Source organism: Haliotis rubra, unplaced genomic scaffold, assembly GCF_003918875.1.
Source record: "Haliotis rubra isolate DU_JTF1 unplaced genomic scaffold, ASM391887v1 Scf32, whole genome shotgun sequence".
NCBI classification, from domain to species: Eukaryota; Metazoa; Mollusca; class Gastropoda; order Lepetellida; family Haliotidae; genus Haliotis; species Haliotis rubra.
In genome coordinates this window covers 210,931-234,960 of record NW_025766991.1, presented here as the reverse complement: position 1 = coordinate 234,960, position 24,030 = coordinate 210,931, and the positions used below count along the sequence as shown (strand labels likewise).

General features: G+C 41.1%; 2 protein-coding genes across 2 annotated transcripts; one reads left to right on the top strand and one right to left on the bottom strand.

The window, feature by feature from the left end:
- Window positions 1–352: 352 nt before the first annotated feature.
- LOC124283652 (clathrin heavy chain linker domain-containing protein 1-like) lies at window positions 353–8,223 on the bottom strand. Its single transcript, XM_046719645.1, is given in 10 exon segments — window positions 353–874; window positions 2,181–2,575; window positions 3,109–3,283; window positions 3,854–4,099; window positions 4,756–5,082; window positions 6,190–6,332; window positions 6,477–6,511; window positions 6,513–6,665; window positions 7,268–7,460; window positions 8,124–8,223. Coding segments are annotated over 9 exon segments (1,872 nt in total). The 5' UTR covers window position 7,460; window positions 8,124–8,223; the 3' UTR covers window positions 353–668.
- Window positions 8,149–23,761, top strand: LOC124283653 (26S proteasome regulatory subunit 6B). The gene is made up of 9 exons (XM_046719646.1): window positions 8,149–8,283; window positions 11,434–11,535; window positions 11,987–12,173; window positions 12,925–13,071; window positions 20,996–21,199; window positions 21,885–22,052; window positions 22,165–22,241; window positions 22,663–22,887; window positions 23,586–23,761. Exons 1-9 carry the CDS (start codon window positions 8,251–8,253, stop codon window positions 23,697–23,699), a joined length of 1,257 nt encoding a protein of 418 aa, XP_046575602.1. The 5' UTR covers window positions 8,149–8,250; the 3' UTR covers window positions 23,700–23,761.
- The last annotated feature ends 269 nt before the right edge of the window (window positions 23,762–24,030 follow it).

Sequence of the window (24,030 nt, the reverse complement as noted above, 5' to 3'; positions counted from 1 at the left end):
TACTGATCCATCTGGCCAGCTGTATGTTTCAGATACTGATCCATCTGGCCAGCTGTATGTTTCAAATACTGATCCATCTGGCTGGTTGTATGTTTCAGATACTGATCCATCTGGCCAGCTGTATGTTTCAGATACTGATCCATCTGGCCAGCTGTATGTTTCAGATACTGATCCAGCTGGTTGTATGTTTCAGATACTGATCCATCTCTTCCAGCTGTATGTTTCAGATACTGATCCATCTGGCCTGCATATATATATTGTACCCTGGATCACCAACTACGTGCACCTTGAAAGTAAAGTATGTTCATGCATCTTAATGCATTGAATACAAGTAAGAACAAAACAAACACACTGACAAATAGTGTTTTTACTCATCAATACAAAAATACAATGTCAGTCATCAAATCTGGATATTTGCACACAAGCTGACCTGGATAAGTTCCAAATAGCGATTATAGCATGACAGCTGTCATGAGTTGTCATGGTGGTATGACACGACAGTCTGGAGTGTCTGTGTTATGGAAGTTACTAAAGCTGTAGCGCTATAGTCAATGTGTGAAACACATTCTCAGGAATATAAAATAAAGCTGTATATCATGTTGATGGTGTATCACAGTCACACAAAGTATCACATTGTACACACAGTGTACCACAGTCTGCTGATACGGTTACTGCATGTAGTCCTGCTCCTTCTCAGCATATGTCTCTAATGCATTCTGTAATGCCTCAACAACTGTCACTGTAGCAACAAGTTTTAGTGCTGTGTCTTCAAAGTCATTGTTTTTCAGATGGCTGCAGATGTCTATCCAGTTGTCAGTGGAGGTCTCGGAGTCGAGAAACACGGCATTGAAGAGTGAATCCGTCTCATCACCAACTGCCGAGAAGCAAGGGTACACAGTGTACAACATCAGAAAGAATGCTTTAGATTTTACCCTGCTAACAAACTGATAACAATGTCATGGTCTTGGGGACTCAAACAATTCGTATATTGAAAGGAAGAAGCCTGCATTTTTCCAGTTTGAAACACTTTTGCCACTAGGCTACATCACTGGCCCAATTATAACAAGAATAATCTGAAAAGTGAGGTTCTCAGAAACACTTGGTCTGGATTAAGGGGGTTCACTGTATTTTTTAATCATTACTGTACGTGTATAACAGTTAGGTCACATGCAACCAAAAAATCAAACATAATTAAAACACAATTATCACTTATTCATGACATATAATATACATTGCTGGTTATGAAAAAACATAAAAACAAAATTATAAGCGTACAATCGCAAATCAAAAGTGCAATATTTTGTACTTGGGTTTACTTCCCAAGAAACGAAGCAGCCGGGATAACGAACCCAGTCAGAGCGGGTGGGTGTGCACTCAAGTGTAACGGCTGGTTCATTTGCAGATGCCTTCACGGCTCATTGTGTGTGTATATATAGAGATGTTGGGTTTTGATGCTCATTTTTTGTGTATAACATTTTGCAATCAACAGACATCATAGCATGTCATGTGTACAAGTATCACACCTGCCTGTCTGTGTAATTACATAATGTGACAGAGACCGAACTATATCACAGTTAGAAATTCTGTCGACGCTAAATAATGACATTGCTTTTAAGTATCGAACTGAGAAAGTGACTCGGTAAGAAGAACGTGTGGTGAAATAGACAAATGAAATTATATAAACAGTTAAATCGGTAATCTACTGTAATAACATATAAAAAGCTCGCGCCTGTGAAATATCAACAAAACATTAGAAAATAGCTCACACCAAAGCCTTCACCGAATATTCACCGGACAACCCGTTTCCAAGCTCCGCGAACCTATTTCACTGCGAATGTGCTATAAGCGCAACCCAGCTGTTGAAACCACTTCAATTCCCCCAAGCGCTTGGGGAAAGTTAGTGAATCGTTTGAACTACGATTTCGCGCGGGTTTTTTCATCGCCTTATTTTTCAACTTTATAAGTTGAATTTGCATTTTTGATGATTTGTTTCGGTAAGTCCATACCGAAAGGTATCAGAATCTGCAAAGTTGTGTTTTACGTTGCATGTGACCTTTAATTATCAGGATGGAAAATTGAGTAAGCATGAAGTCAACACTTGGAGAAGTAAAAACGCTACTCTGTTTATCTGTAAGCTTCAAACACATGTAAAGACAAACATAACCTCTTGTTGAACTTACCCTGCAATGTTCCCTGTTTGAGGTCCTGAAGACACCGGGCCATCAGATCTGTCTGACCCTTGTTGACCAGTGTCCGAAGCACAACACCAAGAGGCAGCAGAGGTCCAGACTCTTGGGCAAAGGGCACCTGCTCCACCAGGGCATGGACAAGCTGGAGGGAAGGACAGGCTGCCAACATAGCTATCAGGTTTTCTGTGGACAAGACACCCTTGTTGCGTGAGAACTGGATCCCAGCATGCACTCTGCCCTGTTTCAGGAGACACAGGACACTGTCTCGGTGTGCCTGAAGACGCATGAAGACACTCTGGGCCAAAGCCTGGCAGCCACATTTACAGGGGATTGTACATGAGCAGTGGTTGGCAATGTGGTGACCAACATCCAAAGACAGGGTGAGTCTGAAAATTACAAAGTTTGTGGATATTGTTTGTTTAAGATAAAAATGTATTTTCAAATAAACATTTACCGTATATCGCGAGTGACACCACATATAAGACAAAACCCTGTACAAGCCTTCAAAGTCAACGCTATATACCTCATCAGACAAAGAGAGTCTATTTCCTGTAATTTAATCGCCAATTATCCACGAAAAAGACAATAGGGATTTAAGTCTGGTTCCTAAGTTGAAAATTTCCATTTTATCATGGTGCATCAGTTTACTTAGCCAAAGCAAAAAAGTGACACTTGTCACAGATGTTTCTTTCCAATAAGCATTACGCCATAAGTATAACTGCAACACAGCCAGGACAATTATCAGATCAATCAGGTCAGGTCCACAACCAAAAGATCCTGACATCTAAGGAACACAATTCTGCACAGAGGACAGTGTCATCTTCAATCACTGGTACACTGGTACACTGGTAATCACTTTTACTTAACTGTCTAAAGTCCTACTAACAAAATGTCCAACATGAAAGGCATGCTCCTTTACCTGTCCTGAGCCAGCCAGTGGTAGAGCAGGTCCAGCTTATTCTCACTTAGGGCACACAGTACACAGTCTAAGGACAGTGCCTCGTTTGGCCGTGACCCAGCCTCCTTCACTGATGACATCAGGGCATCACAGAAACTCAGCAAAGGAGTCCTCCCAGGAAACTTGCCCTTTACCTCTGAATAAATAGATACACCATCAGAGGTGGATCCAAGATTTTGAAAAGAAGGTGTGCATCAAAAACGATGACTTCCTTTTGATAAGTAGTATGCCTTGCCACATTGAAGTATATATTAGGAAGAGTGGGGTCTGACAAAATATTTCACAGTTTTTCTGTTTTGTAACTTTACATAAGCAGTGTTTGATACAAACATATTTCTTAGTCCATTACTTTATAACAATGTGCTCTTTCTAAGCCATTTCTGGACAAATTATACTCCTCAGAGAGTTGAGAATGCACACTGATCTATTTACATGGGAAATGCTTCATAAACGAACAAGTCACTATAGAGTGTAAGGAACATTATATGATCAACTTGTCCACACATATATATAGAAGCAATACTTGATTCAAACGAAGATCTGTGTAACAAGTACACACCACCAGGCTAACCTAAACTTATTTCTCTGTAAGATAGCATTAAAGTCTATGTCTCTGTCACCTCATATCAGTTGTAAAACTTCTTTCATTACGGTACAAGAGAAACTGAAAGCTGAAGCTGAATGATCTCTGAAGACATGTAGTTACCCCTGAACTTGACCAGAGTGGCCCTTGTCCTCAGAATACCCTTTGGACTGTTGGCAGCATGGACAGCTGCCTCCTCAAACTTGCCATCCTCAAATAACTCATTAAACTTCTCAATATACTCCAGCATAATCTCAGCCTCTTTCTCCTTGTTGGGATCATCTTCCTCAAACGTTGTGGTTGTAACTGTTACATTGGATGGAGTCACTTCCCGATTCAGACCATCCCCTCCTTCTGTGGATACAGGTTCTGGGACAAGAATATCAAAGTATATCGAACCTATGCAATTGGAATTCATTTTCAAAATTGGGAAAACCTATATATATGCAGATGTGAAGGTCTTCAAATTCATATTTATTTTAAATTTTCTTATAAAGATTTTATAGCGGATTTTGTGAATGGTCACAAGAAATTTAAGAAAACTAGTAGTTTAGAATATCCACAAGGAATTACGGATTATCTTTCCTGAGTGAATGTATGGTGTTAATCCAGAGTCTTGTGAGAAACTGACAGCCTTCATTCACAAGGGACAGATAATCTGTAATTCCAAATTTGAGGTTTGTTATTTTATGTATTACATTTTCAGAGTTAAAATGAAGATAAAACATGAAATGTCAACCCCAAGGATAAACTTCACTGAAGGCACTAAGTTTTACAGATGATGTAATCAATTAATTTACACCATGAACAATGACATCATGTATTTTTCTCAACAATGAAGCACCTTGAATCACTAAAATGTACATGCGAAAATATCAGAAATATATTATGAGTACAAACAATCATTCTACCTTTAAGAGTAATATTTCATTATTAACCTTAGCATCCTATTTCACTATTGATATAAGCATACCAAATAATGTCCTTCAGTAAGTAGACACTCCATTAGCATTTGTATTTTATACCTTTTGCTCTAGAACTTTGAAACTGTGCAAATGCCAACATGACTGCATCTCCAACTGTCTGGTGTGGAGGTTTGACTCGATTGTATGCCTCAGCAGCTTCCAGTGCAATCTTCAACCTCATCCTCTTCTCTCGGTACACCTGACTCTGCCACAGCAGGTGATCTCTATGTGCAACCTTGTTGTCCAGACCCCCCTTCAACTCCTGTTTGTGGGTCTTGCTGACATACCGTGTCTTGTAACAGATGTTGAGTTCCTTCATCTGTCGCTCAAGCTTCTCAAGCTTACGGTACAGCACCTTCAGATCAGTTGACTCATCCAAGGTTAGGCCTGGGGAGGTTAATATCAGTGAGTTTCTAAGTATGGTCTCATAAAGCATTATTTTAGGTGGATTATGCACAGAAATGGCTTCACAAACTGATGAACCGAGATTAGCCATGATGAGCCGGTTACTACTTTACCTAACTTCCCGAGAGGTAATGTTAGTTTCACTGAGATTGCTGATGGAGTTTTTCTTTTCAATGCTGTAAATAGGGAATGTTTTCTGCCATGAAATAGTAAATTGCTGACAATAGTCTCAACTGGGTCTAGAAAGTTTTGCAACACTCTGTTGTTGAGATTACCAAAGCTGCTTTTGCACCATCCTCGATAATCTCCAGGGTATACGTTACGATAACTCCCCACTATACCCTGGACGCATCTGGCTTCCGATGGCTCCCTTGGCCCGATGATTTTATTACCTCCAAAGATGGCTGGCTCGCAGCATTCTCACAGTAGCCAATCAGCTAAGAATACATACAGACAAATGTACAGGTCTGAAACTTTAAAAACTATATGCCAGTGTCAACAAAGATCTCTGCATCAATTGTGCAAGTTTAATCGGGTTAGATAATTTAAGAGGTTTGTTCGCTCAACCTCCAGTTTGTCATAGATAGTAGCCAGGTAATAAGCATCATGGACAGGGGACTAATAGTCTGTCATACAGTCCCTGAAACAAATGTATCCAATACAGCCCATGGAAGAAAGTCGCTGGTCTCCTTTATTTACTATATTTTATGAATATATTTTAAGAACCCTTTATTTACTATTTTTTTGAAGAACCGTTTTTTTTCTGTAAAATATGTCAGAGACCAGATGTTAGTCTAAGTAACTACTTTTGAACAGACATGTGATGGTGTAGTTGACAAGATAGGTCTGAGTAGCGTGTTTATCTAACAGTACTGACTGGCTGATGGTTGATATATGTCTGAATATAAAGAAATGTGCCTCCTTTTGCTGTTTTTCTTATTTTTGTGGGTGCTGACAAAAGATTACTCTGTCATGAAACTATTGCAATTTTCATAATACTTTCCTGTTTGCTAAACTTTCACACTGGCAAGACTGTCCAAATTTACAGTACATATGGTACAGTATAATGAACAATATTGTAAAACATACCTGGAATCTGTCGTCTGTCTTTCTTGAGATGTGGTTTTGGAATCTCCTTCTTCTCTTCTTTCTTCTCTCTCTCCATACATGCAGCTTTTAGCTGAGCCAGTTCAGCTTCCAAACGGGCATTGTCCTTTTGTACAATGGAAATTCTGAAACAATTACATGTATAAAAACTTAATCATCCTCCTAAACTGTACTTTCCACATGTACAATGTTCATATAGTACTACATCCACTAACCAGTCATCTGTAATGGAAAACAGACTAGGCACATATGATGCACATTGTGAATACCTTTCTTCCAGCTCATCAGCTCGTTTCTTATAATTGCTGAATTGTGGAGGGCTCTGAGGCCATTGCCTTGAGTTTCTCCTGAAGAAACACTGCTTCTCTCTGACCCTTCCGTATGGCACCAATTGTGTCTTCATACTCCTTCTTTATATCAGTCAGTAGAGGCTTGTAAGCTACCACATGCTCAATAACCTACAAAGCAATGAAACAGTTGCTTGGTAATAGTCAGACATACGTTCAACATTTAACATGTTTAATTCATGTAACTAACATTATGGAATGTAAAGTTTCAAAAGAAGACTGTGAATGAGTGAGTTTGGGTTTTAGCAATATTCCAGCAATATCACGGTGGGGGACACCAGAAATGGGCTTCACACATTGTACCCATGTGGTAAATTGAACCCGGGTCTTCAGCATGACAAGCAAATGCTTTAACCACTAGGCTACTCCACCGCCCCAAAAAGACTGTGACCTTTCATTTGTTGTTCAACATTTCCAACAGGGTAGGATATGATAGATGATAATGTTATATTCAGCAGTGAGAAATAATGTCAATTCAATAAAGTACAACACCTACATATTTGAATCTTTGATTTTCTTGAATGCATACACCACAGTCAGTACTTAACACTGCTGTAAGTTGCTGACAGCAGAATGATATAATTACCAAAATTTCTGATGAACTTTGGTCCCCAGGTCCAATTTTTCTGAAACTCAGCATATCATTTCCCCAGGTAAAGGGCCAGTTGACCCTCATGATGACATCCTTACAAGGCTCTGCATATTTCTCTTACCTTATTAAAGACTCCTTTGTACACAATGTAACGTTGTTCTTCATTGTCAGCTTGTATTTTGCCCATCTCTCGGTCAATGTATGAGCTGAGTTCATGGAGGAAGTCCCGGTCTGCCTCACTTGTGATGATTGGAGGCAATTTGGAAAATGCTGACACAGAACTCACTGGTGTTGGTGATCGACTTGATGACATTCTATATTGATAATAGTGAGTGAGTTGAAAAGTACAAGAGCTCCAAAATATCTGTTAGGGTAGATCTGTGTTACTTAATGATGAATGCAGTTGTTAGACAATTACCCTTTGTACAAAATTATCTTGCTGATTCAGAGGTGAGCATGTAGAGATAGGGAATTCACACCAAATTCGCTTCCAAGAACTTTGTCAGAGACTACATGAATGGCTAATTTCAATGGGAGACATTTACCTGCCTTTCATGGAAATAGGTTACTGCCAACTCATACACATTACGACCGAAAACTCACTGATCAATTTAAAAGAACATATGATTTGCTGTGGCATATAAAGACAGCGACTGGCATGGGAAATAAATTGCTTAGATATCAAAAGGGGCTGAAAACCTGTCAAGATTTGTATGTTCCCGATTCTAACTAAAATAGTACAAACAGACATTACATCCCTGGGAGACTTACATAAAAGAATTATTGTGGATTCACTGGTTCTCGCTTAGGACAAAATATCCTATCACTTCGAATTGTATTCACAATCTTGACAAACTGTAAACGTTTTCCGAAAGCTGTCAGTGGTGATTTGTTTGACATTGTCGGAATAATATGGTCGTATATATGACTTATAATATGATGGTGCGGGAATATCACTTGAATGAGTCGACGTATACCTTGCAGATTTATTTATGCTGGTCTAACAGTAACTGTCAGCGTGCCTCATTCAGAAAATCCTCACTTGGTCGCCATTTGTAAACAAGGAGTTGTGAGGAAGTGACGTCATATCCGGGCACTTTCAAGATGGAAGAAATCGGCATCGTTGTTCCTGAAAAGGTGCGTTCAAATATATACAATTTCTCTCGTTTATACCCAACATATCAACACGAAACTATGAGATATCAATTGCGACTGTCTAGGACGTTAAATATATCCCGGATAAAAACGGCAGATAAATTCAGTGTTAGTGTCAACGCATGGTGTTTCTGTCATGATTTACTCAAAAATTGCTGTATCACTCATTCAGAGACGGAAACTGTTTTATGCCTGTCTGGGTATATTTTTAGTGTTTGGTTCCAGTCTGCTTGAGTTTGTTTTGTGATTGGTGTACATTATGCTTTCTTGTGTCACACTCAGGCTATTTGTAACGCAAATATTGCTGAACAGATTGGTTCTCTGTTAAGACAATGTTATTGCACCTGCATCAAATCAATGCGTGGTGATCTGGTTAGGCTGCATATAACTTTACAGGTTCAAATCGATACTTCTTCATATTTCACAACCGATAGTTCCACACAGGTTCATGCAGCACACGTTTGACTAATTCATGTAACCTACAATGTCACTATTATTTCAGTATTGATATAAATATATTTAATGATGAGAGTTGAGAGTGTTAGGTTTTCAGTACACAATTTTTGGTTCACCATCATGGCAATGCTGACAACAATTTTATTTACGGACAATGTGCCATGGCATGGAGATCATATGTTAAGGGATCCTGAATAATTTGCAACCATGTTACCCAGACTGGCCTACATAAACATCATGGCCATGATAATACAGTCAGACCTCATTTATCTGAACACTTTGGTTTTTTTTATTGAATTGTTCGAACAAACAAATCATTCGGATATCTGAATCAGGACCTAGGCGGTCAGCTACAAGTAAAAACAAAACCACTAAAAATAACATTGAAACATAACTAACAGCTCCAGGTTTGTGAGGTCGCCAACATTTTCAAATCCATTGCATCCATTGGCTGAATTTGTGCGGTTGTGTTGGGTGGCAGGAAATGGACGTCACGCTGGTCAGTTTCAGATTTTTACAGTTGTGACTAGCCGCATTGTCAACAAGCAAAATGACCCGCCTTACACGTTACCTCATCTGTCGATCAAAAGACTGCAGCCAATCACGAAACAGCTCTGCTGCCATCCACGCCTTTGTGTTGTTTCTATATCTTGCATACACCTCCGTCTTTATTTATGCTTACTCAATCAATGACCATGATGACTCGAATCAGTGTCAACTCAATGTCAAAGTTTAATTGTTTCTTCTCTAATTACCCTACACGCCCTGTGATAAATATTCAATAAACAATGAAATGGTCAAACAGATCAAACAATGAATTAACTACCAGCCAGCACAATGTTTTGACACGTGATAGACAAGATAGCACTGTTGAGGAGCAGTAAACAGCAGACGTCTTGTCGTCAACAGCCTTGGTGTTCGGATATACGAGGCAAATTTGTACATATTTTGCTGTTTCGTTACCGAAATTGACCGTTCGGATACGGAAACCGAACATTCGGATATACGAGGTAAATTGTAACTAGAAAATTTCGTGAAGAATGTTCGGAAACCGAGGTATTCGTATATCTGAAGTTCGGATATACAATGTCTGACTGTACTTGAATGCCTTTGTTGTTAATGTTAAACACATCTTAGAGGATAAAGGCATATATTCTACCATTGCAATACCCCATAAGCTCTTTTCATGATTTAGAGTTATATGTGAACATGATGATAGGAAATGTCTTAACATTTAAATATGATAAATGACTAGAACCTAAACATTCCAAAGCAGGGATTTATTTAGGATTCTAAATGAAGTGCCAAAAACTTGATATATTTATAACAGCTGTTTAACATTGTTCTAAAGAAAAAGGATTTTTTTAATTAGATTGTTACTTGCTTACTTTTGAAACAGAATTTAATCTGAATATTGCTTATTGCTTCATATGTTCATAGTTTATGAAATCTTGTATCATGTATATTGAAAAATACCAATCGCATCTGAAATAAGAAGCTCCATTCATACTTTCTTTACTCACACTAATTTCAACATATATAAACCTGACTGGCAGATATGATTTAAGTGAACATCTGTGAATAATTTCATCTGAAAATGTCCAGTCAACAACAACATCAGTGACGCAACAACAACATCAAACAAAGGATGGGTCACTTGCAGTCAATATCGTGTGTGTCCACCGTGCGCTGCAAGACATGCTCGCAGTCTTTGGGGCATTGAAAGACACACATTTTTCAGGAACAGCTGTTGGATGGTCTGCAGCCTCTGATGGCCTGTGGTCTGATCATGACACCACCCCCTCCAAAACGATCATGTTCAAGGACACAGTTTGGCGCAAGTCTTTCTCCTTTACGTCGATAAAACTGTTGACGTCCATCTGCAAAGGATAAGTTAAACCTGGATTCATCTGAAAAAATGACATCTGGCCATGTCCTGTTGCCAAGATTGGCCCCATTTGCTGCCCATCGCTGTCTGGCAAGTCTGTGGCGATGCAATAAGGTTGGACCACGATACGGGTGACGACACCGGATGTTGAAGGCAGCAAGCGCCCTTGCACCTTTTGGGTGCTGAAATGACGTTGACTTGTCCCAATTGTCCTCCTTGCCTAATCATCAGCTGTTTGGAACCGATTTAGCAAGTGTGAAACTTCGGATATTGCGGTTTTGTCGAGCTGTTATCACAGGTGGTGCACCAGGTCGTAACGATCAGCAACACTTCCGGTAGCCGAAAATGTTGTCTGAGTCGACTTACAGTGGATGGATGCACATTAAAGTGCCTGGCAATCATCACATCTGAAGCACCTTGGCTGACCATACCGATAACCTGATTCCTTTCGTCTTGTGTCAAGTGTGGCAATTTCTCAAAGTGATTGAGTTCCACAATTCCTTGTGCTTTTACAGGGCCTGGGTGCAGGTAATTCATGTGCACAACGTGTTTCATGAATGTGGTTGTGTTTACGAGAAATGTCAAAGGTTCAGTTTTAAGTATCAAAGTTCATGTGAGAGGAATGCTCCGGGACTCGAACTCGAAATGGGCCAGAATAACAGCCTTTTATCCCTACATCCTCTGTATCTCAGGAAAAAATCTTCAATAGAACTTTTGTAAGTTTCAGGACAACAAATACCAATTGCCTTTTTAATGGCTTACAGTATACATTTAACATTAATTCACAGGAGGATTCACAACTCACAGATTCTCGTCCAGGGACATCATCTGGAATCTCTCATGTGGATCCTCTATCACTTGACTTAGAGGACCTCTATGTTAAGTACAAAGTAAGTATTCCGATTTGTTGTAACACATGTTGAACTTTAAATATAGAGCTCAGTCAGTGTCACACATATCATGCTCATGGTCTAACATAAAAGCTTCCTACTCAAACAATCAAAATAGCTTTACCTTGTATATCACTGTTGATTTAAATTGTCTTTAATATCAGTTGAACCTACTTGACATTCAATAGGAAAATGTTTACAGGACTTTCAGCAATGTTCAGTGGCTGGTCTTTAGCCATCGAGTCTTTGTTGAAAAAACACCATACTAAGAACACAAACATGATGAAGAATGAGATAGTATATCCTGTGGGTTTTTTCACATCAAGTAAAAACAAGTTTAACCATGTTAACCGTGAACATATTCAAGTGCATCAGTATTTTCCCACCTTTTGGGGGTATTTCTGACAGAATTACCAGTACATGTAGAGTTAGTCTTGTGTTTGTTTTGTAGAAACTAGAGCGCCAACTTGAGTTCCTTGAGGTTCAGGAGGAATACATCAAGGATGAACAGAAGAACCTCAAGAAGGAGTACCTCCATGCCCAAGAAGAGGTTAAGCGGATACAGAGTGTTCCTCTTGTCATAGGGCAGTTCTTGGAGGCTGTTGACCAGAACACAGGCATTGTTGGGTCCACCACAGGTGCTGTGTGATGTCGCTTGGACAAACAATTATTCACAATTTATTTGAAAAAATTACCTATTTGAAGTTTAGAATATCGTATTGTTGCTGTAATGCATTAACTAGGCTGTCAAAGGGTTATATGCTCCTGCTACTTGGAAGTCAATCTGCTGATGTCAGATTCCAATAATAGCTCACTCTTAAGACTAGAGACTATTGATAGGACAAGAATAGGACATATCATTAGTATGTTCTTTTAAACATGAAGGAAAAGGGAGAATTTGTACTTGGACAGAATGGTATGGTCTCAAATTTAGGGCTGCAACGATTTACCCTGATCTCGATTCGATTTGATTTTCGATATTGGACCCTCGATTCTATCATTTTCGATTCGATCCTTCATACAAGTAAAAACATCAGATTTCATTTAACTCTCAGAGTCGTGAAATCCATTGTCAACTTGGCGATGTCTACCAACACCACTTCTCATTGGATAAAATTATTTCAATAAATTTTGGAAAAAAATGACAAATTTTGTATGGTACTGTAGAGTAAGGGAAGTAACTCTGGTTCATTCATTGTACAAAACCAGAAATGGATTTTTCATGTGTACCAAAGTTAAGTAATCATGCTATGTTATTATGTTTTTTATGGTATGTAGACAATGGTAGGCATGCTCCTTTTTAGGTGACAGAATGGAAAACTACTGATTATGGCCAATGATTGATTGTCTCTTGATATTTCCTAAAACCTATTATTCATTAATGACCAGGTTCCAACTATTATGTTCGGATACTGTCCACGATTGACCGTGAGCTACTGAAGCCGTCAGCCAGTGTGGCCCTGCACAAACACAGCAATGCCCTGGTGGATGTTCTGCCCCCAGAGGCTGACTCCAGCATCACAATGTTACAAGCTGGTGAGTAGTGAATTTATCTTGTCACAATCATCCCTTCAACATTTATATCAGAGGTACAGATAAGCTGCGTATCTGCGTAAATTACGCAATTGTTTTTGGGAAAACTCAATTCCTATTAAGTCTATTGCGTACAAGCGTACAAGAACGCTTGAATTTTTGTAAATACTCAATAAATGTGATCTTACATGCGTACACACAAAAATGTCAAATCTTAGCTTGGGTACCGGTGGATAGATAAAATAACTGATGTATATTGAGAGGTTCTATTTCAGGACATGAACGTGACAACTTGCAGTCTTTCTTATCATTTTTCATATTACAGATGAAACATAAATAACAAGCACTAACATTTAAACTTTATTATATTTTTAAAATTAATGGAAAATGGCAAAATACCCAATTGAGTTTGAGTGAGGTGAGTACAATTTATTTGGTTACTCAAAGGAAAATTAGGATACCCAATTGAGATGAACACAAGCGAGTACATAACTCAATGACCCAAAAAGTTATCTGTAGCTCTGTTATATTCAGTTGTATGTTGCTACTTCACAATAGCGATGAAATCTTAGATGGGTAACATTCTCTTTGGTCAAGTAAGCATATCTAGCAATAGTCAAAAATGATACTAAGATTGACAGAAAATGAGTATTTTGTCCTTATCCTGACTCATGCTTAATGCTTGTCTCTTTCTTCTTGCGAATGATAGTGGAACACTTGAAATCCCTTGAAGTTCCCTTCCAAAAAGCGGATGTAAAATCATTACTCACCCACGAGTAGTCTCCCTTGCCTCCTTTGGTACCCTTTTGTATCACATGACCAGCCATGTTTGTCACCCTCCTTCTTCAGCCTTTGTGGGGTTTGTTTGTGAGAGCACCTGGGTCCCTATACGGCACATATCCTTTTCTAATTTGGACCTTTACATCAAAATTATTGCTGTATACGGCTTTTAGGATTGTATTCTACTATATGGTTTGAAATTTGATCTAAATTATACGATGTTGGACATGTTTTTTCATCGTGTTTACATTTGATGAAAACTTGTATTCGTTGTAGATACCGGCTGTCTGCGGCTGACCCACATTTATTATGTCCTGATTCCACTACTTCATGTTCTTCCAGCTCTCGCTGTAAACATTGACTGAATTTAACCACTTTTGAATTTAGTGACTACCTTTTTGCCATTCATAGACGTGCAAAGGACTGGGTAAGAAGGTATTCACAAGTCATGTCTAAATCGAGTGATTGCACTGATAACCGTGTGTTAACTACTGCTGCCGATGTTCAAAACTCTAGTGAATTGCCGAGCATTTTACAGGGGCAGGTCGCTGTTCCAGTGATGAACTCTGGAGCCAATAAGAGATCGTTGTCAAGGGAGCTGACCTCTTCGCAGGCAAAGAAGACTAGGACGTCTTCAACGCAGAACAAGAAGGCTACAACCCCTAAGACTTCATCAAAGTCGCTACACAGCTCTACGCAGAAGACGAGATCCTTCTCTGCTGAGATTGAACCTCCGGAAGAAGCAGACGTGTATGATGATCCCCCCCATCCTCATACCTGAAGTCACAGTCGTCAGCAAGAAGACGAAGCCTGCTTCTACAGCTTCATCGGCAACTTTATGAGCGCAGACATTGACAGAAGACCTTCTATCAACGCAGACATCGGGTACTAGAGATAGCAGCAGCGTCAACTCTTCACAAGTGAAGCGCGCCTTAGAAGACCCCTCGTCGTTGTCAGAGGCATCATCAACCCTGCAGCAGTCTCATCAGACATCGCAGAACTTCAACCCGGGGCTCTTTATGCAACAGTTTACAGACCAGATGATGTTGATGATGGAACGTCACTTCACACAGGAGAAAGCTGCTACAAAGACGACTACGATGACTACTAGCCTGCGTGAAGATTCAGCAGTCTCTCCAACGCACTTGGAAGAAGAGGGAAGCCTGCGTGAAGGCTCACGCACCTGACGATCTTCCCCATCTGAAGTTAGGAGCCTGGACAACGCTACCAATGTCAGCTCAGCCCTAGACGTCTCGGAAGGAGCCGCTAAGAATTCTCCACGCAGAAGCAGATCAAAGCGTTCTCCCGAACCCTACAGACGTCGTAGATACGGATCGTCATCACCATTGGACTAAGACGCACATCGGGAACCTGCACGCACATCTCATAGAGGGGGAACTTTGTCTAAGAATCAACCTTCACGAAGGCCTAGAGAGAGATCTCAAGACTCCAGGAAGGATACACAATAACATCGGGATCATTGAACTGCGCGCAGTTCGTCATACAGATCTTCAAACAGAGACTCACATCGTTATGGATCGTCAGATCGGGAGATGTCTAAATCAGAGGAAGAAGGTGAAGTCATATTCTCCGATACGGAAGTAACCTAATGGATTGCTAATGGCCTGGACCTAGCATCACCTTCCAAGGACACAGACGAAGCATTTTCATACAAGATGTCCTACAATGATTTCGACACACTCACCTTTCCGCCTATCGACCCAGTCTCCCAAGTACCGGACAGTCTCAGCTCAGCTCAGCCTTTGATAAGGCTACCAAGTTCCAGAATCAGCATATCCCGACGCCAGGAGATTGCCCCTACATCACATGGAACCCTTCCTGAAGGCACCAGAGATTGATGAGGACTATAAAATCATCAACGACTCCTGCTATAGAAGTTACAAGATAGAGGACAAGAAGCTAGCGCAACTGGATACGACTACTAGACGTACCTTCTTCGGACTAGCCAGGTCAAGGGCTATCAATGAAGCACTCATCTCGAAGTTCAAGAACTCCACCGCCGAAGATGACCGGATGATATATTCTGCACTACTGACTCAGAAAAAGGACCACCAGTTTATGTTGGAGCATCTAGCATCCACATCAGCGGGCCTGACTACCCTGAGGAGGCAAGGATTATTGTCATCGTGCACCTGGAGTGAGTGGTTCAGCAAGTCCTTATACAGATCCCCATGGTCAGCATCATCCATCTTCGGAGGAGGAATTGGAGAAGTTGCCAAAGAGGTTATACACGAATCAAGGGAGGTCATGATGATAAAGTCCATAGATATCTTGGCAAATGTGATTCGCCAGACGTCCCAGCTACTCCAACAAATCCAAGTTTGCAGGAGTCCAGAGAGCCAGAGAATAGAAGTATTCCAACTCGAGAGGAGGAAGAGGTTCTTTTCGTCCCCCAACCGGAGCCCCCAGAAGTGACCCCGGAAGAGGCCGAGCACCCAGGGATGCCAGGGGAACCAAGCACTGAAGGACAGGTTTGGAACGACTGGTGTCTTCCACCCCCAGCCGTTCCTGTACAACCTCCGACAGTGGGTGGACGTCTTCAAGGTACTGGGAAAATTGGAGAATACTACAGGATGACTACGTATCCCAGATACTACGTAGAGGGTACAAGATACAGTTGGAAGCCACCCCGCCGCTTACAAGCAACCCGCTGGCCTTCAACTATGCAGCCGACCAGACAGAGAAACTGGACAACGCAATCAAGACTCTACGCGACAAAGATGCAGTAGAAGAGATAAATCAAGATCTCATCATGCCCGATTTTTACTCCTGTATTTACTGAAGAAGAATTCCAAGGAGAAGTTTCGGCTCATCTACAACATGAGGAAGTTCAACCAGGAGTATCTCCGCAGACCAGCAAAATTCAAGATGATACATCTTCTTCAGCTCCGACATCTCGTTCATCCATCAGACTACCTCGCCAGCATAGATCTACAAGATGCGTATCTACACATCCCAATACATCCAGACTCAAGGAAATACCTAAGAATCCTTTTCAACGGACATCACTTCCAGCGGAAGGTTCTACCGTTTGGAATATTGTCGGCCCCCTGGTTGTTTACTCGAGTGACCAAGCCCATCGTCACATATCTACATCGTCGAGGTCTACGCAGTGCTTTTTACCTGGACGACAGAATTCAAGGTCATTAAGATCCCAGTCAACTCAGACTGCAACTAGACTTCACCATCAGGCTTCTCACTCAGTTAGGATGGCTGGTAAATCTCCTCAAGTCGGAACTGGAGACGAAACAGGATCTTCAATTTCTAGGAAATCGACTCTTCACGCCGGCGAATCGCATAGTCGTCCCAGAGGATCGTTGGGTAAAGATACAACATATGATATCTCAAGCAATGCTCCCTCCGTTGACACTACGTGCTTGGCAAAGCATGCTCAGTCTACTCACTTCAGCTCAAGACATGACTCGCAGAGGGAGATTACAACTGCACCCACTACAAATATTTGTGAACGCCCATCTCGACAGTCTGGATCCCGCTGATACTACCGGACAGCCTGAAACCATACCTCCTATGGTGGACTCAGAAGTCGAATGTTTGCGGAGGAACCTTTTTGTCAGAGCCTGTTTGCAACACTCATCTCTACATGGATGCATCACTACAAGGATAGGGTGCCCACCTCGACAACGTGGCGGCAGGGAAGTCGTCGAGTCAGGATCAGAGTCTGCACATCAACCTGTTGGAGATGAAAGCAGTGATCAACGCTTTACAACACTGGTCCAGCGTACTAAAGAACGCAAGGCTCACAGTCCACACGGACAACTCCACAGTAGCGTTCTACATCAACAAACAAGGATCAACAAGATCAACAAGTCTGCTTCAACTCAGCTTTCTCCTGTTCAGCATCGTCGACGACCTGAACATCTACATGAAGGCATGCCTCATTCCAGGAGCAAAGAATGTCATAGCAGATGCCCTATCTCGTCCACTACAACCATCCCCCGCCGGAATGGATGTTACACCCAGAAGTGTTGCGGTTCGTCATACAGACAATAGGATCTCCACTGATAGACCTGTTTGCAACAAAGTTCAACAAGCAACTACCAACATTCATCTCACCGATTCCAGGTCCTCAGGCATGGGCAACAGACGCTTTAAGCATCCCATGGGAAGGACTAAACGCTTATGCGTTTCCACCTCCAGCACTATTACCACAAGTAATACAGAAAATCAAGCAGACAACGCTGTAACTGATTTTGGTCGCGCCCTATTGGCCAGCGAGGGTATGGTTCCCCCTCCTCATACAAGAACTCGGAAGTCCAACCCTGAAACTACCAGAGTGGTCGAACCTGCTCGTCCATCCACACACCAAGCAAGCTCACAGGAATCCGGCATTGTTCCAGCTACACGCGTGGAGCGTATCAAAGCTTGCCTGAAGACTAGAGGGTACTCCGCCAGAGCAGCCAAAGCAGTAACACTAGCTCTACACAGATCAACTCACAACTTGTACGACGACAAGTGGCAGAGATTTGAACAGTATGCAACGAGGAAAGGCTTTACAGCGGTAAAAGCAACCCATCCTCAGGTGGCAGAAAACCTGTGTCATTTTCGACAGACGAGACACTTAAAAGGTTCAACACTCTCAACGTACCTGGCTGCTCTCAGCACAGTTATCACCATGAAGACGGGTGTGAAGCTGACCAAAGTACCAGAGATACTGGCACTTCTACGCTCGTTCAAGTTGGAAGACCACCAAAAGAAATTCAAGGCTCCTGCCTGGGATCTCAACGTAGTTCTACAACATCTCACCAGTGACGCCTACGAGCCTCTAGAACGGACATCCTTTGAACTACTGACACAGAAAACACTGTTCCTGATCGCCCTAGCAACAGCAGCACGGATGTCAGAAATACATGCTCTGGACTTTGAATGAGCACGATTTGAATCAAGACATCGTGACATCGTACATCTAGGACTGAGATGGGACTTTATTGCCAAGAACCAAATGCCCGGCCAGCCTGACAGACAGTTCCACATCCCAGCACTCTCTACAGTCCTTGGGCCACAGGATACACAGGATTTATCCTTATGCCCTGTCAGAGCACTAAAAGTCTATGTACAAAGGACAAAAACAAGGAGACGATAGTTCAAGCGCGCCTATTCATCCCCTTATCCACTAAGACGCCGACGGAAGTCTCACGGACAACGATATAGATACGGATGAGAGCCATTATACTAAGGGCCTACAAAGCAGCAGGACTTGAGCCTCCACGAGCCTCCAATCCCCACGAAGTCAGAGCCCTGGCGTCTACATTTGCTCTGCATGCAAACTGCTCGATTACAACAATAATGGAGGGCTGCTTTTGGAAATCGGACACAGTGTTTGCCAACCACTCCCTCAGAGACATTGCCACCGAAGACGTCTCAGGCATTCACCAGTTTGGGCCACTTGTTGTAGCACAACAACTAACGGTTCCACAAAGGCGCTGAGAAAAATCTTACCCTGTTATCACGTGACTTGTGAAAAACAACGCTCTGGAGAGCAAATGGTTGAAGACCATGCACAAGTCTAGGACAGGCTAGCATGAGTGATAGACCCTGTACTTGTATAGGACATACTCGTACATAAAGAAGGGTCGCATCAAGAGATGGAGTTGCAATAGATAATTAATGGAACATTAGTATATCTAAAATCCACACGAAAATGTCAGGAGAAGCTTCGGAAGAAATCCGTGGTTCCCCCCCAGACTCATCAGAGGGAAGTTGGAAGAACAGAATCATCAACAGTGCCGTCATAAGTTCCCATGGGGGGTAATACAGGACGTAAATCAACAGCCAGTGAATGAAGTGGCCTGCCCCACCACTGATTCCGACGGATTCTGCAAGCATTTAGCATGAGTCAGGATAAGAAAAAATATGTAATTTTCTGACTAAAATTGATGAGGTCAGCCCTACCAACCTCCCCTCTGGATTTCCCTGTAAATCTTGGTGTCGGGCATACATACGGAGAGAGCGTGACAAACATGGCTGGTCATGTGATACAAAAGGGGCGCCAAAGGAGGCAAGGGAGACTGGGTGAGTGATGATTTTACGTCCGCTTTTTAGAAGGGAACTTCAAGGGACTTCAAGTGTGCCACTATCATTCGCAAGAAGAAGGAGACAAGCATTTAGCATGAGTCAGGATAAGTATAAGATATAAATTTTAGTCAGAAAATTACATTTTTATGTTTCACTTGAATACTGTAAACGTATTATATTTCGCAAGAGGTTTATTTTTCGCAAAACATTTTAAGAAAAATTTATACATCGAATAAACCTGTCATTCATTCAGCCCTGTCATAACCAGGGAGACTCTATAAGAGTTGTAGAGTATCCCTGCCATAACACATCAAGTTTGAAGACAGAAATCTACGGGAATCTTAAAATGACGACTGATAGTAGCATAAAGAATCACACTTAACTGTCGCTGTAATGGATTTCCCAAAACATAATTAAATAATGAGCCAAATCCCATTGCCGAATTAGCGAAAACAGCAATGTGTGTTGTGGCCGCCATGGAAATTGGTCACATGACAGATGGTTTGATACAAAACAGATTACCATGAAACGACTCGGAAAGAAATAATACAGCAGTATTTTATTTATTCATTAAGATTTTATTTACCAGTACATCACGAAGCGAATAGTCACTTAACACTCAATCATCTCATTCACAACAACCCGGCTTGCTTGAAATCACAAAGAGCTTCATATACAGTAGAAGTTATTTCGTCAGATCGTCAGAATTCGGAACATAAGACTGATGTGTTTTTCATCTCTTCCGTGAGTAAACGGATTACTGTGTACTAGTATATCGCACAGATAGGGATTTCCTGTGAGTACGCAATACACGCCGCCTGACAGGTTAAGCCACTCTGTTTGTTTTCACTGCTATTAGTGGCGGCCAAAGAGACAGCTGGCAGTTCCGGCAATTACTGATTGCGCGAATAATTGACCGCGCGATGTAGTCTAAACTGTCAATTCTGAGAAAATTGCACCACGCGAAAATAAGTACGTTTACAGTAAGCAGCAAACATTTTAATTCCTCGTTTTTTCAAAGTATACAGAAAAACAGAAGTCATGTCAAGGTCATATCCATTTGTCCATAATTCATTTTGCAATGTACCTATAGATGAGAAGCCTGATGTGAAGTATGGTGATATCGGAGGCATGGATGTCCAGAAGCAGGAGGTGAGAGAAGCTGTGGAGCTACCACTCACCCACTTCGAGCTCTACAAGCAGATCGGTATAGACCCACCTAGAGGGGTGCTCATGTTCGGCCCCCCAGGCTGTGGAAAAACTATGTTAGCCAAGGCAGTGGCACATCACACAACAGGTTGGTTGACAGTTATCTCATTACTGCATCTTACATCAAATAGGAGTCTTTCTGGAGAAAAGTAACTTCTTCGTTTTACTTCTACATATTCAGCATTGTTATGTACCTTCTTTTGTGTGAATTATCAGCTTAAATTTTGTTTTGTATTTGATGTGTTATCCAAACAACCCTTGCTTCCAGTGCTGAAGTCATAACAGTCTGAAATCCTTTTTAACTTCTACCAGAAATATCCTCTGAAAAAGAGTTCATATCCACTTGACCCATGCAGTCCAACATGGGTTTGAACAGGTTATAAGTAAGAAGAGTTTGAACATTTGTGACAGAAGTTAGCTTTCAACCTTTTAGCGTTTTTACCGTAAAACCTACAGAAGAGTTTATCTTGACTTGATGCTGATTGGTTAATCCAGGATCTAATATTATGATCACCTCAGAACGAAATGGAAAATTTGACAGCTGTTTCTCCAAAGCAGTTTGAAATGGAAATTGACCAATACAGTGTATTTCAATGACAACAGAGAGCTTGACATTTGGTTCTTCTCTTCGTCCAACTGTGTATTAAAAGCATGATAAGGTCATGGGTTAACATCTTAAAGGGAGATAATCATGCTGATTTTGAATTTTGAAATATTATGCTGTGTACTCTGTATATATGGAAGACTAATAATAATAATTACTTATGTTTCAGCTGCATTTATACGAGTGGTGGGATCAGAGTTTGTACAGAAGTATCTTGGAGAGGGACCAAGGATGGTGCGAGATGTGTTTAGGCTAGCCAAAGAAAATGCCCCAGCTATCATATTTATAGATGAAATTGATGCCATAGCCACTAAACGATTTGATGCTCAAACAGGAGGTGGGTGCATTCAACATGAGTAGGAATATGCTACAATCATTTCTTGGTTTGGTATTATTGCCTAGGCTTCACATGCTGTGGTTACTACATGTGTGTATCATTTGTCTTTCAGCTGACAGAGAGGTCCAGAGAATCTTGCTAGAGTTGTTGAATCAGATGGATGGTTTTGACCAGACTGTTAATGTCAAGGTACGTTTGTTGTAATTTTCACATGCAGGAGCCATTTTTGAGGGCAATGTGAACATCTATTGAAAAATACTGAATAAGGGACCGTTCATGATTTATGGCTGGGGGTGATGATATTTTTGTTCTGGGGAGGTAGGGGGTCATCAATTTTGTACACGTTTCTAGGGGAGAGTGTCAGCAATTTTGTACATAAAAATATTTTAAAATTATGCTTTAAAAAATATGGAAAACAGGAGGGGGTGACTTTGTACATGACATGCAGGTGGGGGTCACTTACTTTGTACATAAATTTTAGGGGGTGCATGCTTCTCCATAAAATCATCATCTTCTCTTTGTCTGCATTATTGGCATATATATGTAGATACCTCCTCTCTTCTCAATTAGGAATTTGTTGTAAACCTATTTTTATGCAAATGTGTTGCAGGTTATCATGGCAACAAATAGAGCAGATACTCTTGACCCTGCTCTCCTTCGTCCTGGCCGTCTGGACAGGAAGATCGAGTTCCCACTGCCCGACAGGAGACAGAAACGTCTTGTGTTCTCCACAATCACAAGCAAAATGAACCTGAGTGAGGAGGTCGACCTAGAGGACTATGTTGCTCGCCCTGACAAGATCAGTGGAGCAGATATCAACGCAATATGCCAGGAGGTATGTGACAACTACCAAGGCAATATATTATTGACTGCAGCTATTTAAATGTTCCCAGCCGCCATATAGCTGGAATATTGCTGAGTGCGGCATAAAACTAAACTCATTGTTCCCTAGTTGTAATAGCATTAATAAAAGCAACAGTTTTCCATGAAAGGGATCGCAGTGTGTAACCTGTGTGTCTTAGTAATGAACATTACTCATGTTATCAACCACAGGTCATCATGATATATAGCATCCATTTATTCACTTAATTTCATATCGCAGAGTCAACACTGTTTATTTGTTGTTTTGTTCTTATTGTCTAAAATTTCTATGTGCCCTGAAAGTAAAGAAATTTATCCTCTCTTAAGCTGACTGTAGAAAGAGCATTGTGAACATTCATCGTCAAGCTTAGCATCCTTACTGTTGAATTTAATCTAATTTCACTTCGAAGACATAACAGTTTGTTATATTTTTGTCTGAGCTGTTCAACATTAACCATGTTAAATTCACAGATGTTTTGAAATGTAATGATGTATTTGAATTATGTGCATCCTAAGATGAAAATCAGTCCTGTGTACCTAATGGAGGTTAAGTCTATGCAAAGGTATGTGAACTACTGTGGCATCAGCACAAAGATTATTTTGTCACATCAAGCTAGCCACAGTGACAGTGGTGTATGTTTGGTATTAGTGATTTTGGTTCTTCCACTCCAGGCTGGTATGCAGGCAGTGCGAGAGAACCGTTACGTTGTTTTGGCCAAGGACTTCGAGAAGGGCTACAAAAATAACATCAAGAAGGACGAGACAGAGCATGAGTTCTACAAATAAATGACATTGTATTTATCTCACTTTCCAAGATCATTGTAATAAAAATTGTTTGCTTCATGAAACCTATGTATCATGTCATTCTTATACTTATCGACAACTTATACTTATCGACAACAATTGTGGTATTTGAGGATGGCGAATATGTAAAACAGTGATGATGAACCACAGTAACTGTGTCATACAGTTACGATATATTGTGGATTCATTTCTTTACATGGAAGACCAGAAACTGAAGGCCAGTTACCCCATGGGTCAGTCATTAGTCCATGCTAAGACAAAGCGCGCCTTTGAGCAGCTGAGCTGGATATCGGCGCTATACAAATGTTAGTAT

Bases quoted from the DNA above. Each gene is read 5' to 3' on its own strand.
- LOC124283653 (XM_046719646.1), top strand. From the start codon at position 8,251: ATGGAAGAAATCGGCATCGTTGTTCCTGAAAAG. The intron at 13,072-20,995 runs GTGAGTAGTGAA...ATGTACCTATAG, and splicing joins CATCACAATGTTACAAGCTG to ATGAGAAGCCTGATGTGAAG. The intron at 21,200-21,884 runs GTTGGTTGACAG...CTTATGTTTCAG, and splicing joins AGTGGCACATCACACAACAG to CTGCATTTATACGAGTGGTG.